Here is an 18094-nt window from a genome sequence, read left to right as displayed (position 1 = left end):
GTGGGCCAAGATCCCTCCTGCAGTGTGTGCAAACCTGGTGAAAAACTACAGGAAACGTTTGACCTCTGTAATAGCAAACAAAGGCTACTGTACCAAATATTAACATTCATTTTCTCAGGTGTTCAAATACTTATTAGCAGCTGTATAACACAAATAAATTGTTAAAAAAATCATGCATTGTGATTTCTGGATTTTTCTTTTTAGTTTATCTCTCTCACAGTGGACATGCACCTACGATGAAAATTTCAGACCCCTCCATGATTTCTAAGTGGGAGAAATAGCAAAATAGCAGGGTGTTCAAATACTTATTTTCTTCACTGTATATATGCACCTATAATTATATGAAAGGGTATTAAATTAAAAAAAATCTATAGTGTACAAGTATATATAAATAAAATGTTAATTTCACTTGGTTAGCGCGCAGACCTCACTGCTAGGAGGACCAGGGTTCGATTCCACCCTCGGCCATCTCTGTGTGGAGTTTGCATGTTCTCCCCGTGCATGCGTGGGTTTTCTCCGGGTACTCCGGTTTCCTCCCACATTCCAAAAACATGCTAGGTTAATTAACGACTCCAAATTGTCCATAGGTATGAATGTGAGTGTGAATGGTTGTTTGTCTATATGTGCCCTGTGATTGGCTGGACACCAGTCCAGGGTGTACCCCGCCTCTCGCCCAAAGACAGCTGGGATAGGCTCCAGCATGCCCGTGACCCTCATGAGGAAAAAGCGGTAGAAAATGAATGAATTTCGCTTGGGGTACACATTATTTTTTCCTCTTGATGTTCCTCTACTCTCAGTAACTTGGTGGCAGGAAGACATAAAAGTGGTCATTTTGAAACAGACGCATATACAAGTCAAGTCTATTTATATATTTATATAGCGCTTCGTCACAAAAGAGTCTCACAGGGCTTTCTCTACAAGCTGACGACACAATCAACGACATCCCCTGATCTGGACCCCAGACTGGACAAGGAAAAACTCATAAAACCTTGACAATGTTGACAATCCCCCTTCCAGGATGACCAGGTAAATCTGATGAATACATGATAAATATACGTATACGGGTCAATACGGTGGGCAATTCCATAGGGGTTGAAACCAACAAGTGCTTAGACGCTAAAAGACGAGAGAAAGAACAACCAGCTGCCTCGCCAATCATCAGCTGACCAAGTCTTCACAGGTGATTTCAGATCGTGCGGCTTCACTTCCTGCTGCTGTTCTCCCCAGCACACATGTGTTTTTTAACCTGGTACTTATAAGAGAACCTTTCAGCACACACGCTGCACCGAAACACTTTCTCTCCCGTGTGGGTTCTCGTGTGTGCTACAAGTGTGGCTCGTTGACAAAAGCTTTTGTTGCAGACTGAACAGGAGTATGGTTTCTCTCCAGTATGAGTTCTCATGTGTGTTACCAGATGCGTTTGGACACCAAAGCTTCTGTTGCAAATGGAGCAGGAATATGGTTTCTCACCGGTGTGTATTCTCATGTGTACCTTCAGATCTTGGTTTCGTGCAATACCTGCACCACACACTGCACAGGTAAAAGGTTTCTCCCCAGTGTGCGTTCTCATGTGTATTTTGACATCTTGACTTTGAGCAAAACCTATACCACACACTGAACAGGAAAACGGTTTCTCTCCGGTGTGTATTCTTGTATGCGATTTCAAATTTGCCTTTAAGGAGAATCTTTTATCACAAATTGAGCATACAAATGGTTTCTCTCCTGTGTGGCTTCTCATGTGTCGTCTCAAATCCTGATTTCCTCTGAAGGACAGCCCGCACACCGAACAGAAAAAAGGTGTCTCCCCTGTGTGTTTTCCAGTGTGTGCTGTCAGACTTACTTTCTGAGAGAACCTTTTACCGCACACTGAACATGGAAAAGGTTTTTCCCCGGTGTGCGCTCTCAGGTGTCTTTTTAAATCTTGATTTCTTACAAATGCTATTCCACACACCGAACAGGTGAAGGGTTTATCCCCGGTGTGCGTCCTTGTGTGCATTTTCAAATCTTGATTTCGTGCAAAACTTATACCGCACACGGAACAGGAAAAAGGTTTCTCTCCTGTGTGTATTCTTGTGTGCGATTTCAAATTTGCCTTGAGGGAAAACCTTTTATCACAAATTGAGCATACGAATGGTTTCTCCCCCGTGTGACTTTGCATGTGTCTTTTCAGATTGCTACGGTAACCAAAGGTCTTGTCGCAGTGTTGGCATTTCAAGCGTGTGTTGTCAGGGTGACATGTCACATCAGCTGTAGAGTCATCATCAGTGTCAGGAGAGTGTGACGTCGTGTGCTCACTATCTGATAGTGGAGCTAAGAGCTTGTCTGCTGGTGATCCTCCACAGTGGTCTCCATCGGCTTCTGTTGTCATGTGTTGAGTTGAGCTGCTGCTTGGAGGCTCCGCCTCTCTCTTCTCCTCACTTTCACCTTCATTGTCTTCATTATCTTCACTCTTCACAACGACGCCAATCACTGGGAACTCCTCCGGTCCTTCAGGATGCTCTCCCTCCTGGCTGATGCTGTGGTCCTCCTCTTCCTCTTTAATGTGGGGGGGCCGGGGCTCCTCCTCCTCCATCCTGGAGCTCCGCTCCTGCCTCTCAGGGGAAGAAGGATGTTGTTCGCTGACGTCTGCAGGACACACGACATGGTATGGTCTACAGACACGTGAAAAAAACACCTCATGTGGTATCCTGATGAGTTCCCATGGCCGTAATTGGACTACTGTTCACAAAAGGGTGAACATTTGTCAACTAAATAACAAAATAAGCTACTGTATTGCCCGTGTTGTTCATCTAACAAATACCCACATGAACACACAGGAGAGAAGTGAAGTATCCATCTCCTTGGTATGGAATATTTGGATCAGCCCACTTCAAATGTAAATTTGTGCATATACTGTATGGGGGGTGGGAGGGTGTCGCCCAAGGCCATTTCTATCTGGAGTTGGAGGAGGTCTACACAAAGAACCCCACAGAACATTCCATTCTCTTAATATTTTTGGTTTGTTTGTGGAATTCTTTCCCATTTTACATAACATGATACTGACTGATCCCATTTCCCAGTCGATCCTATCAATAACTGAGCTGTGAGTGTAAATTGGTAGCATGAATAGGTCTTAATGACCAAAATAGAAAGCCTATAAAGTACATTATATGATCCAGGACTATGCTAACCTCTTGTGTGTGACACAACTCGACGCTTCTTCTGGAAAAGTGCTTCCAAAGGTTGACGTTGTCGCTCCTTCTCTTCTTTTCTTGCTGCAAGTTTCTCCTCGAAGTCTGCTATCCTTCTTTCGCACATTTTCACACAATCCCAACACTTTTGTTCGCTCACACCCGGTCTTCGTCCAGCGGCGCGCTAATCACTTCCGGGTCTTTGTTAGCAGCTAGCAAGCTAAACTGCTTCACGCCGTACGTGTACGGATTAAAAACACAGAACAATAATGACCGACATAACAAACGCCATCTTGCTTTTTCTTCCTGTTTTGTTTGGTGGCTCTTCTCTGTTCTGCGCATGTGCGAAACTACGTCATTCCTTCTACTCTTTTTTTTCGCCGAGACTTCGGTTTATAATTATTCATTTTTGAACATAAATAGCCAATAGAACATTTATTAGCAATTTAGATATGTAATATATAATATTTATAATACATTATATACATATATAAGTACGCGATTCACTTCAGTGACTCATAAAAAGTCAGTATCGAGTTTCCCATTGCTAATGCACAACCGCCAATTAAAAAAACAATAACAATCGGCCACAAGAGGGCAGCAGTGAGGCGTAGTGAACGAGTTAGCTCCCCTAAAACCACCATCGAAGAAGAATGAAGCTGACGTTAGCAACGCTAAGGTGACGAGAGACAAAAGGACGACGACGAAGTGAAATCGCGTTCCCAACATTCAAAGTGTTTGAGGAGTCGGCGAAGGAGCGACTAATGGCGGCAGCTGATGAAATATTCGGGCTGTTAGAAAGAACCATCGCGTCGTACGAGGAGGAACTTTCACAAGCAAGAGAGAAGAACGAGCGCCAGCAACAGGAGGCTGTTAGCAAGACTCAGCTTGTGCTACACGATGGAGGTATGTTTACTCCGGGCATCAAACCACTACGTCATCGCGCATTCATCTCTATATCAGAATCAAACTCGCGGCCCACGGCGTTTAATGTCATTTTATATGACCCCCCCCCCCTCCATTTATGCTTAAATTGTGCGCGATGAGCTTTAAACGAGTCTGTTCACCATGAACTACATTTCCCACAGTATGCTTTTGATAGGTTAGGGTGAAGTGGCGGAATCCCGCCACTGGGTGGCAGTGTGTCTCCATCAGAGTTCAAACAGTGGGGTCCAGGAAGGAAAACGTTCCAAGAAAGATGTAAATTCACGTGTTATGCTTGCGAATTGAGAAACAGTTACATCCACGTGGACGTCCATGTATGAAAACGCGACACACACCAAACCATAGAAGAAGAACGTGGCTAAGAATGGAGATTTATCCTGTGATTCATGAAGTATTTTATCCACAGAAACTTAACTTAGTACCACTGGGAGCCAACAAAGCTAAATGTTGTCACATTTCGAAAACCAAGCCTAGTTCAGTGAGTTATGGCAGTGTTGGCTTACCCTCCCCGCTCTTTTAAAGCAGGCGCTTTGCCCTCTCTGCCTTCCCTAAAGCGCAAGCAAATGTGACGACACAATGAGAACGCCATGGTGAATATTAGCGACCACGAGTCCCGTTCACGTTGTGTTGAAAGGTAGCATCTGAGAGGCAGTGTCACCGATCATGCCCCCCCCCCCGTCCGATGATAATATTTAACACCCCTGAGACAAAGTGTTTGCTTCTTGTGTCCTGCAGACGTCCAGCAGCTGATTGGACGCCCCCCTCAAGCACAGGCAAGGAGCCCTGCTTCGATGCAGGATGATACCCGGCCCCCCCACATCAAAGAGGAAGACGAGGAACTCTGCATCGCTGAGCCGGAGGAGGCACTGTTTGGTGTCTCTTTGAAAACCGAAGCACTTGAAGACAAACCACCCGAGTCCCCGCGGCGTCCTCACAGACCGGGTAAGGAGGAGAAAGGGGCGGAGCCTCCAAGCAGCAGCTCAACAGAAGCCGATGGAGACCACTGTGGAGGATCACCAGCGGACAAGCTCTTAGCTCCACTATCAGATAGCGAGCACACGACGTCACACTCTCCTGAGAATGAAGACGGAGGCGACGCCCGAGAAGCGTTGAGCAGCGATGCGGACTGCGGCGCCGATAAGACGACTCACGCGGACGAGGAACAAAAGAAGGCGGGTAAAAAGTCTCGTACCTGCCCCTTTTGTCATAAAAGCTTTTCTGACAAGTTCGGCTTGACTCGACACATGCGGGCGCACAAAGGAGAGAAACCCTTTAGTTGCTCAGTGTGTAATCAAACTTTTTCCCGAAATGATATTTTGATTAAACACAGGACCACGCACACCGAAGAAAGGCCTTTTATTTGTTCGGTGTGCGGTAAAGGTTTCTCTACAAAGTCCAACATAACCATACACATGAGAACACACACGGGGGAAACACCTTATTCCTGTTCCCTTTGTGCCAAAACGTTTACGCAGCACAACAGCTTGACAGCCCACATGCGCACACACACGGGAGAAAAACCTTTTGGTTGCTCGGTTTGCGATAAACGCTTCTCTACAAAGTCGAATATGGTTAAGCACATGAGAACGCACACCGGTGAAAAACCGTTTAGCTGCTCAATCTGCGGCAAAACGCTGATCTCAAAGGCTTCTTTGATTGGACATCAGCGAACGCACAGCGGAGAAAAACCTTTTAGTTGCTCGGTTTGCGGTAAGATGATCTCGTCGAAGTCGAGTATGGCGAAACACATGCGGACGCACACGGGAGAAAAACCATACTCTTGTTCCCTTTGTGCCAAACCATTCACTCGGCACGACAATTTGATGGCGCACATGCGGCTACACAAAAGACGATAAATGTTTTCCTGAGATTGTCAAACCATGGAATCGTACCATCGTGTGAGACGCCACCTATGTGGAGCCGTGTGTGTGTGTGTTACCAGATTACCTCATGATTCCAAGTTCGATACACCATTGTCGCTGTTACTATTAGTACTGTGATGCATCAATGATCATGATAATGTCTTTTTGTTGTGACTTTTTTGTATATTTGTATATATTGCTTTAAGAAGACTAAAATAAAGACTAATGCACTAAAAGGTTGCTCTTTTTCTGGTTGAGCCCTCCACAAGATCTGACCACCAGGGGGCGGTAGGAAGTAGGCAGGTAGGAATCACAATGAGGTGTGCGGTTCCTCCAGCCTGTCATACAATCCTCATCGGGCGGGGCACGGCAACTACCATCTAATTCCATCTAGTAAGAGACTACCCCCGCGAGGAGCCAAATGGATGATCCCGCCAGCCTCCTTCAACGGGCAAAGCATGCCAAAAAGGATGGATGAGTTGATGGCTGGGGCAAGAATAAAGGTCATGAAGGACCTTTTTTACTTGTTATTTTTTTCATTTTAATTACTTTTTATTTGTTATTTTTTTATTTTATTATTGTATTTTTTTAAGATCATGTAACCTCTTAGTCAGCAAAATCATCAATGAGCTGTGGCTCCATGTGAATGTATGGTGTAGTAGCCAAAGGTCCCCGATAGATGGCAGTGTGGTAAAGTCATAGACTGTGACCACCCAACAAAACAAGACAAGTAAAAAGCAAAATGGCGTCCGTAGCGAATACCTAAAGGTGTTCATTGTCATTCTTTCGTCGTAATCCATGCGCACGCATCCATATAAACGACGCGGAATAGAGTAAACATCGTTTAGAAATTGTTTACATCCGGGTACGTTGGCGTGGGGGCACTTTGGCGTTTCTCGGGCTAGCTTAGCTTGCTAGCTGCTAACAAAGAGACGGAAGTGATCAACACGTCGCTCAGCAGAGCTCAAGTGTGAGTGTAAAGTGTTGAGATTGTGTGAAAATGTGCGAAAGAACGACAGCAGAGTACGAGGAGGAACTTTGTCGAACAAAAGAGGAGAACGAGCGACAACGTCAACTACTGGACGCTGTTTCCAAGAGGTATCAAGTTGGGTTGCACGGAGCAGGTTAGTTTCATTCTTATTCTCACTTTATATTTTATTATGAACAATATATGTACATATCGTTTTGTTTTGGAATTATTGCTCATGACAACATGTATGTAAAACATCATGTTGGTACTTTTAACATAGTTTCATGTCTTATTTCACCACTGGATTCTTCTCCTGTGTCCTGCAGACGTCAGGGTAGATCATCTTCCCCCTGAGCAGCAGGAGTGGAGTTTCATGGCGGAGCAGAAGGAAATTAAAGAGGAAGAGGAGGAGCCCCGACCCCCGCACATTAAAGAGGAAGAGGAGGACCACAGCATCAGCCAGGAGGGAGAGCATCCTGAAGGACCAGAGGAGTTCCCAGTGATTGGCGTCATTGTGAAGAGTGAAGATGATGAAGACGATGAAGGTGAAAGTGAGGAGAAGAGAGAGGCGGAGCCTCCAAGCAGCAGCTCAACTCAACACATGACAACAGAAGCCGATGGAGACCACTGTGGAGGATCACCAGCAGACAAGCTCTTAGCTCCACTATCAGATAGCGAGCACACGACGTCACACTCTCCTGACACTGATGATGACGACTCCACAGCTGATATGACATGTCACCCTGACGACACACGCTTTCAATGCTCTCAGTGTGACACAACGTTCAAACACCGGCGTAGTCTCAATCGACACGTGAGAACGCACACAGGCCAGAAGCCGTTCGTGTGCTCTGTTTGTGGGAAAAGATTCTCTCTAAAGTCAAATTTAAAAGTACATACGAGAATACACACTGGAGAGAAACCATTTTCCTGTTCCGTGTGCGGTAAAAGTTTTGTCCAAAGTCAGTGTTTGAAAATACACATGAGGATGCACACAGGAGAGAAACCATTCATGTGCACGCTTTGCGGTAAAATATTCTCTCGGAATTCTCATTTGACATTACACACGAGAGTCCACACTGGAGAGAAACCATATTCCTGTCCAGTGTGCGGTACAAGCTTTTCTCGAAAAGATGAGTTGAAAATACACAAAAGAATACACACCGCAGAGAAACCTTTTTCCTGTTCCGTGTGTGGCACAGGTTTTACACACAAACAGTACTTGACGGCACACGCCAGAGTACACACTGGAGAGAAACCTTTTACCTGTTCAATCTGCGGTGCGGGGTTTACGCAGAGTCATTGTTTGAAAACACACATGAAAAGACACAGTGGAGAAAAACTATTTTGCTGTTCAGTGTGTGGCATCAGGTTTATACGACAGTATGAGTTGAAAATACACACAAGAATACACACCGCAGAGAAACCCTTTTCTTGTTCAATCTGTGGTACACATTTCCGACTAAATCAGCATTTGAAAAGACACATGAAAGTCCACGCCGGTGAGGAAGTGTTGCATTGCAGCGTTTGTGCTCAAAGTTTCTCCTCCAAGTCCCAGCTGAACAAACACTCGTGTGCTGGGGAGAACAGCAACAGGAAGTGAAGCTGCACCATTCAAATCAAGACTTACGATTCCATTCTGGCTCCGGAGTGGAGTGTATTGAAGTATAAATAATAACTTTTATAAATAAAAGTTTGCCTAAAACAAGAGGATGGTTTCCTTCATTCCTGAAGAGCTGTGCTCTAGTTTCCCTCTGACATATGACGCCATCACATGTAATATTATCTCCTCATTCTCCTAATATCAAGACTTTATTCTTCATAAATCTACGACTTTAGTCTTGTCAATTTTTGTCAATTTCCCAAAGGGATTAATAAAGTATTCTGTCTTGTGTTTTTACACGTTTTAAACTTTTTCTTGTAAATGTACAACTTTTTTCTTAGAAATGTACGACTTTATACTCGTAATATTCCAACTTTTTCCTCCTAAAGTAATACCCCCCCCACACACATCATTTTGGTCACGGCTTCACTAAGCGTGTGTAGTTTGGCCGCCATCTTTGATCTTTCATGGGAGATTTACGTCCCGGTGCTTTACAAACACAACACTTCCTGTTGTCTCACCGGCTCGGTATATTTGTGACGTCAGCATGAAATGGCCAAGTAGAATGTTAGTCAACGTACCTTCATCGTGTGACACCATTTGCGTCTTCATCACAGAATCCAGCTGCCGTCGATGTCGTTCCTTCTCCTCTCTTGTTCGAGAAAGTTCCTCCTCGTAGGACGCCATTGTTCTTTCACCAACTCTTTCAACATTTTTAATGTTGTATTTTTTGGTTTTGTTTTGTTTACTTGATTTAAAAAAAAGTCCAACTGACGTTTTGGGTCGGGTCGTCTTGGTAACTTCCGCATTTTCTTCTACGATTGAGGTTTTACGGTAGTCCAGATTCCATGATACAAGGACTGCAAGATCCGGTCTCGATCCAGTCCGGCTTGCAGTAAAATGCACGCTGCACCGCGCGACCGCCCAGGCTGCGGAAATCTCGCAAATGAATGGAATGTAGCACAATATGGAGCAGGAAGTCCGAGGAGGAGAAATGCAACGTTTCCGGGTTCTGCTCACCATCATGGCGGCCAATTCGCGCGCAATACTACATTGAGTGCTGATCCAACGATCCAATGATTTGCCATCGTTTCTGAAAAAGTAACAATGACAATGAACAGAAACAATGTCACTTCGTGTCATCGAAGGGAGTCTGTGGGAATTACAAATAAGTTTTTTTTTGTGGTGACAGAAATTCAAACGCAAAGACTTTCTCGGCATAATGATTATGTTCCGTGTAATGACCCCTCCACACCCGAGGGAGGCAGTAGCGTATTATAATTCTCTAACTATGTGTTACCGAAAGCAGTAAACAAAAAGAAGAAATGTGCCAGAGCCTTTTAATTCCTACATTTCTGCATTTTTACTTGTGTCTGTCGTATGCCAGACTACACATCATCAAATGTTCATGTGAGGATAAACTCGCTTCAGTGAAATTGGAAGCTTTCCGTCTAACTTAGCTTGCTAGCTGCTAACAAAGAGACCCGGAAGTGATCAACACATCGCTAAGCGGAGATCGAGTGTTAGTGTAAAGTGTCGTGATCGTGTGAAAATGTATCAAGTCCAAATGCTGAGGGCGTTGGTGAACCAGCGACTAGCTGCGGCTGTGGAAGAAATATTTGTAGTGTTGGAAAGAACGATAGCAGAGTACGAGGAGGAACTTTGTCGAACAAAAGAGGAGAACGAGCAACAACGTCAACTACTGGACGCTGTTTCCAAGAGGTATCAAGTTGGGTTGCACGGAGCAGGTTTGTTTTAGTTGTACTCTGGCATGTTTAAGAACCTTATCGCTGATAGTTAACATGAAAAAGACATTAGTGGTACATTACTTCCGATGTGTATGTGACTATGTGGCATTGACGTACGTCAACATTTACAATAAAAGTGATTGTTGTAACACATTGAATAGTTACTGTAACAGTCTGTGTTTCTTTTCCATTGCCACGAGTGTCATGGTTGCTCACTGGTTGACTCAAATTGCAGCAGGTACGTGTAAACATCGGATTTGTTTCCCCAGGGAGACAATAACATGTGTCACCGCTGCCCCCGAATCATGTCAAGTTCTAGTTTGGGAGAACTATCAACAGATATAATAATTGAGGGGGTACTCACGGTATGACAAAAAGGGTGGAAAGACACTCGGGTGGATGACGCCATTATCTTATATTGTCTTACTGTGTCCTGCAGATGCCAGCAAGGAACATCAGCAGGAGTGGAGCTCCAGGATGGAGGAGGAGGAGCCCCGGCCCTCCCACATTAAAGAGGAAGAAGAGGACCACAGCATCAGCCAGAAGGGAGAGCATCTTGAAGGACCGGAGGAGTTCCCAGTGGTTGGCGTTCCTGTGAAGAATGAAGATGATGAAAGTGAAAGTGAGGAGAAGAGAAAGGCGGAGCCTCCAAGCAGCAGCTCAACTCAACACATGACAGCAGAAGCCGATGGAGACCACTGTGGAAGATCACCAGCAGACAAGCTCTTAGCTCCACTATCAGATAGTGAGCACACAACGTCACACTCTCCTGACACTGATGATGATGATGATAACGCCAGGGCTGATATGACATGTCACCGTGACAACACACACTTGAAATGCCAACACTGCGACAAAGCCTTTAACAACCGGCGCAATCTGACCCGACACATGAGGTGTCACACTGACAAAACGCGCTTTAAATGTTCGCACTGCGGCAAAGCCTTCCATCGCTCCTGCCATCTCAAAAGACACATGGGAATCCACACGGGAGAAAAACCATTCATGTGCTCATTTTGTGGGAAAAGATACTCTCGGAAGGACTATTTGACGTCACACGTAAGAATACATGCCGTGCAATGGCTGGTGTAGGTGTTGGATAACAGATAACACACCAGGGAACAGAGAGAAACCTTTATGCTGTTCAGTGTGTAATTAAAGTTGTATACAAAGTCATTATTTGACTTGATGTGTGAGAAGTCACACTGGTGGAATAAACGAGTACAGAGCGGTTTGGAAGTCCAAGGAAAAACAGCCGGATTAGGTGCAGATGGTGGAAGATCTAGAAAGCTTTGTGTGTGGTTTATGATTCATAGCTGAGTCATTGTCATCAGACCAAAATGAGGACAGAGAAGGATGGAGGATGTAGTAGACTTATCGCCAAATATAGTAGACATGATATCACCCAGTATAATAAACAAGGTATCACTAAATAAAGTAGACATGATATCACCTTACGAATCAAACATATCACCCTATACTGTTATTCGCTTAACTTCTTTATATTCATGTTAAGCACCAATGGGCTGTTGGAAGGTGCTATACAATTAAAAATAATACAAATAATCCAAATGACGTCACATCTTACAGCCGGATCAGTACAGTGGAACGTGACGGACATCCAAAGCCGAACTGAGCCACTACCGCCCTCTTGTGGCTACTTGGAAAATAGACTAATGTAATGTTGGGGGATTCGTACGTCATTCACCCCGGAACTATTCAAGTCGAGGGTGCTTCCACCCGGACGGTTTATGGGACGGGAGCGGTAGTTAAGTTGTTGTTTCTTTGTCCTGAAGTCAAAAGTGTTATATAACATGTAAAATGCTTTGGATGCTTGTTGCTATGGCGACAGTGGTTACCGTAAGATATGTAAATAAGACGTGACTCACTTTGACGTCGTTATTTATTGATGAAACGATAGTGAAAGCAGTCGACGAGCTTTGTGTACACTGCACTGACGTCACTTGGGAAACGCCCCCTTTTACGCTTCGCTTTCAGAAACAAACAAGGCAGAACGTAATTACAAATAATATAGAACATATTCAAGCAAAGTTGGTCCATCATGTCAGTGGCCCTTTAAAAGTGACAGAAGTCGTGGTGTGAAAAACATGAAGACACAAGCAGATCAGGATCTTTCATGGCTGACATCAGTAATCCACCGGCGGCAGGGTGACCATTTGGGTGAACTCTTCGTAGTTAACCATTCCATTAGACTTGATGTTTGCTTCTTTGAACAGCTCATCCACTAGAAACACAACACATCAAATAGTTCCGTCATCCGACATTCGCAGCCTCACTCGTTTTTCCTTGGCAAATATCCATCTCAGTCACTGGAAGGATGTAATTATTAAAAAAAAAGCTCACAGTTGTTCCATTTATGTCTACGGGAAGCTGAAGCTGGGCTGAAATGCTGTGGAAATAGGCTAGAACGTTGAATGAAAGTAAGAGTAAATTGGTAGTTTGAGCTCAAATCGGGAATTGAACCAACCATCTCTGGGTCTGGATCGAAAGCACCAGCTGGACTTGGACTAACTTGCCACAATCAGGCTCGCGGTAGATCTTCCAAGTAAGTCCAGTGCCATCTCCCAGCATGCTTTGCGGCACCACTCTTTAAATAGTTGTTAATATTCCATGTTTGTTGTGTTCCATGTAAAGTATTAAGTGTTTGTGGTTCTATGATCATAAATAACCCAAAGTGTGTCCTTACCTTCTTTGTGGCTAAGTTTCTCTCCCAGCATGGTGAGCTTGGCTCGCAGCTCCGAGGCCTCAATGAATCCTTTCTTCTGCTTGTCTGTCATCCTCAGCGCCTCCAGGATTTCCGTCTTTGGGTCTTCCTGCTGAATCTGACGGTGCATCATGGTCAGGAACGTGGAGAAGTCCAAGCTGCCCGCTGCTCCTAAAAATATCCGCAAGCAATAACGACTTACGACGAGCCTTTCAAATCAATGGCATTCATTCACATTCACTTTAGCGACTCTAGCGATATCGTTATTGTAGCAGCTGACATGAAAAACGAGATTTATCTGGTGGACGGACACAACGCAACATCCTGCACAGACGGGAGCGTGGCTAGCTAGCCCCCCATTTGCCTTCCAAGACTCAACAGGATGCCGCTTTGCCGTCAGCAGTTTTTACCTGACGTCTCGTGCTGGAAGACACGGCCCGTCCCAGGGAGAGCGGACATCGGAAGCGTCATCGATGTACTTATGCCGCCATTGCTGACGGAAGTAGCGTTAGCTAAATGCGCGATGTGAGAGCAAAGACATTTCGATAATGTAATAAATAATAATAAAATCATGAAAATATGTATCTTGGTATCTTGTTCTTGCATGATGACTAACGCTGTTAGAGGAGCATTGTTAGCTAGCTCATATGAACAGAAAATGGAAGGAATGTTCATGTTTTGCATAAGGATTGGGAATGATGGGCTGAATTCCCAAAAAGTGTGCTTCCCCTTTAACACTTAGGGTTCTTTCATAACCAAGAATGTCAAACCAGATCCTATATAGCATGTGCATATTATATATTTGTTGCGCAATTACCAATGTTGTGTACTTGAAGGTGTCTTTCAATTTCCCCGAGTGTGGGACTTGTTCCCAGGCAGCGCATGACGGTGATCAGGTCCTTGGCATCAATCCTTCCCTTTTCCTTCTTGTCATACAAGGAGAAGCATTCTTTCAGCTCTGCAAGGAAAATTATTCCAAAGATGAGCAATGGAGTCTTTGAATACCGCCTGTCCATCCACCAATCCGGAAGCTTATGGAGTCATAGGAGAAAAAAAAAAACCCGACTTCAGGGGATGGCTCTTACCGTTGATTTGAACCGGAGTGAAGAACTTAGCCTGTCAGACGGAATACGGCAAACATAAACAAACATAAACAATCTTGGAAACAGGAAGAACTCTTTTTTTCTTACCATTTTCCCCCCACGTTTGCTTCTCTCCAGGAAGAACAGAATTTCCTTTCCGTCACCTGACCCTCCACCCCGGTTAAAGTCCAAGCCGGCATGTCATTCGATATGCGTTACCATGGCGACACAGATAGCACACCTATGGTCTTCCTGTCCGTGGAAGCCGATCACTTCCAAAGAAGTCACAATAGCCGTAATTAGCACACGATGACATTATTCTGTAAACTGACGTTTACCCGAGGTGCATTCAGGGTCAAGTGTGGATAGATAGAGGTCAAAGTGAAAAAGTACATATGTGTATATGATCCATGGTCATGCTAGGCTGTTGCTTTAGTCATAGATACCATATCAGATATTAGTTCCCTTGAAAATTGGCCTCATCCTACTTGGACTGATTCAATAATTCACTAATATTACAAGGATGTCTACTTTCTTCTTCTTTCTACTTTTTCCACTTTCCTTACATCAAAAGTGCAGTTGACCTTTCTATGGTTGTCATCGCCTTTTCCCCTTGGCCATCATGAGTACCTCTCCATGGAGACATCACACACACACACACACTGGCTTCCAAAGGTGAGTCTTTGGTGGCGTAGTGGTGGTGTAGTCCCATCCTGGATCGACAGGTCCTCCCACAGGTCACCCGGGTCAAAGAAGTACGAGTAGTCATGGTAACGGCTCCTTCTCCTTTTCTATTGGTTGACACTACACTACATTCAGTGCCTTGAATGTATCGTAGCATCCGGACTACGTTTGCCGCCGCTCCACCAATGATGGCATTGCCAGCCTTGAAGACTCACCCCACCCTGCCAAGTTCCCGCACCCCACCAGTGTAAAGTCCCACACTCTATCAACAACAGGAGCAGCCCAATGTGTTGATATCATAATCATTTTCTACCGATTATCCTCACGCAGGTGGGGGTGCTGGAGCCTATCACAGCTGTCTTGATGTGAGAGGCGGGGTCCCCCCTTGACTGGTGGCCAGCCAATCACAGGGCACATATAGACAAACAACCATTCACACTCACATTCATACCTATGGACAATTTGGAGTGGCCAATCAAGCTAGCATGTTTTTGGAATGGGGGGGGGGGGCATGCATGCACGGGGAGAAGATGCAAACTCCACAAGGAGATATGAACCCAGATCTTCCACATGTCCTGATACCAATGTCTTGTTGTTATTTATTGAGCTGATGAATGATGAATCGAGCTTCAGTGGCTTTTGTTTACGTGTAGCGTGTAGTAGGCCCAGGGTTCCGGCACGTACATTAAGCCGGGGTACTTGTTGCGCAGCACGGGGTCGTTCCACAGGCAGACCACCCAGAGTGTCACCAACAGGCCAGTAAGACAGAAAGTGTAGAACAAGAAGCGGCCATTGCTGTCCGGGCTGAGGCCTTTATACCTTTGCTGCATCACCATGGCGATCATGGCGAAGAAGGTGACAAGGAAGAGTTCGGTGATCTGTCCTTCAGTGACCAAGTACCTTATAGAACAAAAAAAGGAAATCATGTGATGTGTTCATGATGCTAGGAAATACCACAATATGCTCTTGGGCATCTTCTCTGCTGGTGACCAAAGCACCATGAAGAAGCCAGGAGCCTACTGACCAATAGTAGAGCGCGCTTGGAGCGAGCAGCAGCTTGCCTGACGCTGGAATCTTGTCCTCCATCTCAGTGAAACATCCAGTGAAGTAAATGAGGAGAATGATGAAGAAGGGAATGTACCTAAAACAGGACGCACGCTATCAACCACCCGCCCACAAAGGTTTCAAAGATAAGTCATAAAAAGTTAGCGTGGTTTAAATAAGGGTGCTAGCCATGTTGTTTTGGATGATATGACCTTTTTACCATGACTTTCTCTTAGGGCTATTAATAACCAGTATGCTAGTATCATACTTATGTAGGAGTACACCCTAGCTGTCTTTGGGCGAGAGGCGGGGTACACCCTGGACTGGTGGCCAGCCAATCACAGGGCACATATAGACAAACAACCATTCACACTCACATTCATACCTATGGACAATTTGGAGTGGCCAATTAACCTAGCATGTTTTTGGAATGTGGGAGGAAACCGGAGTACCCGGAGAAAACCCACACATGCACGGGGAGAACATGCAAACTCCACACAGAGATGGCCGAGAGTGGAATTGGACCCTGGTCTCCTAGCTGTGATGTCTGCGCGCTAACCACTAGACCACCGTGCCGCCCCACCTCCTGTACATAAGAGGCAATTGTATGGATTGAGAGACCAGAACGGAGACTAGGGTGGCCGGTCATGGGGGGCCGCTCACACTAACCCCCCCCCTCCACCGCTATAGACATGATCATCACATGATCATCATGATGACGTACCACATGAGATGGCCAAGGTGTTCATCATAGTAATACAGCAACTCAAAGGAGTCAATCTGGAAACAAAAGAAAGGCTCATGTTACTGGAAACGATACACCTTCACTGCAGAAAAAGTCACGATGGGGGGGGGGGGGGAAGAACCGCTAACCCAGGAACAATCCTCCTTACCAGTGTGGCGGGCTGGAGGTCTCTCATGATGGGATTGTCTCGGACTGACAGATGGAGCTGGTAGCCACTCAGGACCAGTCTGTGATTGATGGAGTCTCCCACCAGGTGGATGCTGGCGCCCATGACAAAGGTGATGATGCACAGGTACACTGCCGAGCCAGGCGGCGCCCTCGGACTGCGCTCTATCAACTCGATGGGAAAGTGACAACAGATGCTTTAAATCCAAACATTCATTCGCACTTTCTAGATGTATCTTTGCTTGGTGAGGAGAGAGCGTGGACACTTACCCTGAGCATGAGGAATGGTGTGATCACATTGTAGGCCATGTGGAAGTAGTCTCCAGCGCTCGGCTTATTCAGGGGGAACCAGTGGAGCGGAAGCAGGAGCTACAGACGTATGTTTAGCAAGAAACACCAACCAATCACAAGTCAATGTGGACTCAGCCTTCCTTACCATGACAATCGGCCTTCCAAAGTCCAGAATCCAGTTCTGCAGGGTCAGGTAGAGCCACAAGTCTGAATGGAAGTGCGCCTTTTTCTTCTGTGTCATGTTGTCGCTGGTGGATAGATGGATGGATGGATGGATAGATGCAATGAGTGACATAGTGACCCTGGTGGGGTGTCACAGCTGGACCTTTTTTCGTATTAAGGTTAGGACCAGAAAAGGTTGATAGATTCATCGCTAGTGGCTTTTTGGGTCACTAAGTTGGCAGCAAGAGCTCTGCTTACCACCGTTTGTGAAAAAGGAGACTAATAATAGTAAGTCTACAAACAATACACACTGTGTTTACAAAATGATTATTCATAAAAACATCTTACCAACATCAATTAGTCATATTTACTTAGTTCTAATTGCAGTCACTAAGCAAAAACAAATACTGGAGCCAACGAAGATGGCTTCCAACCAATTGAGTGAAATGTAGAGGACACTTTAACGTTTCGGCGATGCACTAAAGTCACAAAGACATTAGTCTGTGCTTGCATAACGACCATTAATCACTCGGGAAAGGAGTATAAATAACACGTACTTCAGTACAACTTCCAGCGGAGCGAAGCTAGCATTAGCACACCAACCTCATTTCTGTTGGCGTGTCAACGGTCGAATCGTTGAGTCGACGTCTCCTTACTGTCTGCATTTTCGGCACCGTGTCTTGATAAAGATGCAATAATAAACACAATCAGGCCTTTAAAGGCATATTTTTGTCACCAGTCTTTCACTTCCCGTTTAAAGCCTTGGTTGTCCCGCCCCGTCCACTTGTCAACCAATCAGCATGCAGCGCAGATGAATTCGTTGTGTTTTAATGGCGAATGCAACTCTGCTGGTGCAATACCGCCACCCTCCGGATGGGAGTGGTGCTACGGCTTAGGC

General features: G+C 45.3%; 6 protein-coding genes across 7 annotated transcripts; 3 read left to right on the top strand and 3 right to left on the bottom strand.

Annotated features, from left to right (window-relative positions):
- Window positions 1–714: 714 nt before the first annotated feature.
- On the bottom strand, window positions 715–3475 carry LOC131132831 (zinc finger protein OZF-like). Its single transcript, XM_058078839.1, has 2 exons — window positions 3171–3475; window positions 715–2625 (listed from the first exon to the last, which is right to left on the bottom strand). The coding sequence occupies exons 1-2, from the start codon at window positions 3295–3297 to the stop codon at window positions 1202–1204; spliced, it is 1551 nt and encodes a 516-aa protein (XP_057934822.1). The 5' UTR covers window positions 3298–3475; the 3' UTR covers window positions 715–1201.
- Window positions 3476–3767: 292 nt separating this feature from the next.
- On the top strand, window positions 3768–6218 carry LOC131132845 (zinc finger protein 501-like). Its single transcript, XM_058078863.1, has 2 exons — window positions 3768–4076; window positions 4851–6218. The coding sequence occupies exons 1-2, from the start codon at window positions 3935–3937 to the stop codon at window positions 5969–5971; spliced, it is 1263 nt and encodes a 420-aa protein (XP_057934846.1). The 5' UTR covers window positions 3768–3934; the 3' UTR covers window positions 5972–6218.
- Window positions 6219–6690: 472 nt separating this feature from the next.
- LOC131132840 (oocyte zinc finger protein XlCOF20-like) lies at window positions 6691–8795 on the top strand. Its single transcript, XM_058078857.1, has 2 exons — window positions 6691–7101; window positions 7274–8795. The coding sequence occupies exons 1-2, from the start codon at window positions 6978–6980 to the stop codon at window positions 8548–8550; spliced, it is 1401 nt and encodes a 466-aa protein (XP_057934840.1). The 5' UTR covers window positions 6691–6977; the 3' UTR covers window positions 8551–8795.
- A 1098-nt stretch (window positions 8796–9893) lies between these two features.
- On the top strand, window positions 9894–13651 carry LOC131132852 (zinc finger and SCAN domain-containing protein 2-like). Its single transcript, XM_058078871.1, has 3 exons — window positions 9894–10298; window positions 10738–12864; window positions 13103–13651. Exons 1-2 carry the CDS (start codon window positions 10103–10105, stop codon window positions 11388–11390), a joined length of 849 nt encoding a protein of 282 aa, XP_057934854.1. The 5' UTR covers window positions 9894–10102; the 3' UTR covers window positions 11391–12864; window positions 13103–13651.
- Window positions 12047–15643, bottom strand: calml4a (calmodulin-like 4a). Of its 2 annotated transcripts, none has more exons than XM_058078885.1 (5): window positions 15609–15643; window positions 14109–14139; window positions 13841–13981; window positions 13006–13194; window positions 12047–12543 (listed from the first exon to the last, which is right to left on the bottom strand). In XM_058078885.1, exons 3-5 carry the CDS (start codon window positions 13905–13907, stop codon window positions 12446–12448), a joined length of 354 nt encoding a protein of 117 aa, XP_057934868.1. In that variant the 5' UTR covers window positions 13908–13981; window positions 14109–14139; window positions 15609–15643; the 3' UTR covers window positions 12047–12445. The 2 variants fall into 2 exon arrangements, with proteins under 2 accessions (XP_057934868.1, XP_057934867.1); XM_058078884.1 differs by lacking the exon at window positions 15609–15643 and adding an exon at window positions 14214–14358.
- On the bottom strand, window positions 14394–17982 carry cln6a (CLN6 transmembrane ER protein a). The gene is made up of 7 exons (XM_058078869.1): window positions 17800–17982; window positions 17180–17282; window positions 17014–17112; window positions 16727–16915; window positions 16558–16613; window positions 15814–15930; window positions 14394–15689 (listed from the first exon to the last, which is right to left on the bottom strand). Exons 1-7 carry the CDS (start codon window positions 17859–17861, stop codon window positions 15419–15421), a joined length of 897 nt encoding a protein of 298 aa, XP_057934852.1. The 5' UTR covers window positions 17862–17982; the 3' UTR covers window positions 14394–15418.
- Between the last annotated feature and the right edge of the window lie 112 nt (window positions 17983–18094).

The sequence above is a fragment of the Doryrhamphus excisus genome, chromosome 7 (assembly GCF_030265055.1).
Source record: "Doryrhamphus excisus isolate RoL2022-K1 chromosome 7, RoL_Dexc_1.0, whole genome shotgun sequence".
Classification (NCBI taxonomy): domain Eukaryota; kingdom Metazoa; phylum Chordata; class Actinopteri; order Syngnathiformes; family Syngnathidae; genus Doryrhamphus; species Doryrhamphus excisus.
Note: the sequence above shows the minus strand (reverse complement) of the source record. Positions and strands in the feature narration are given on the sequence as shown.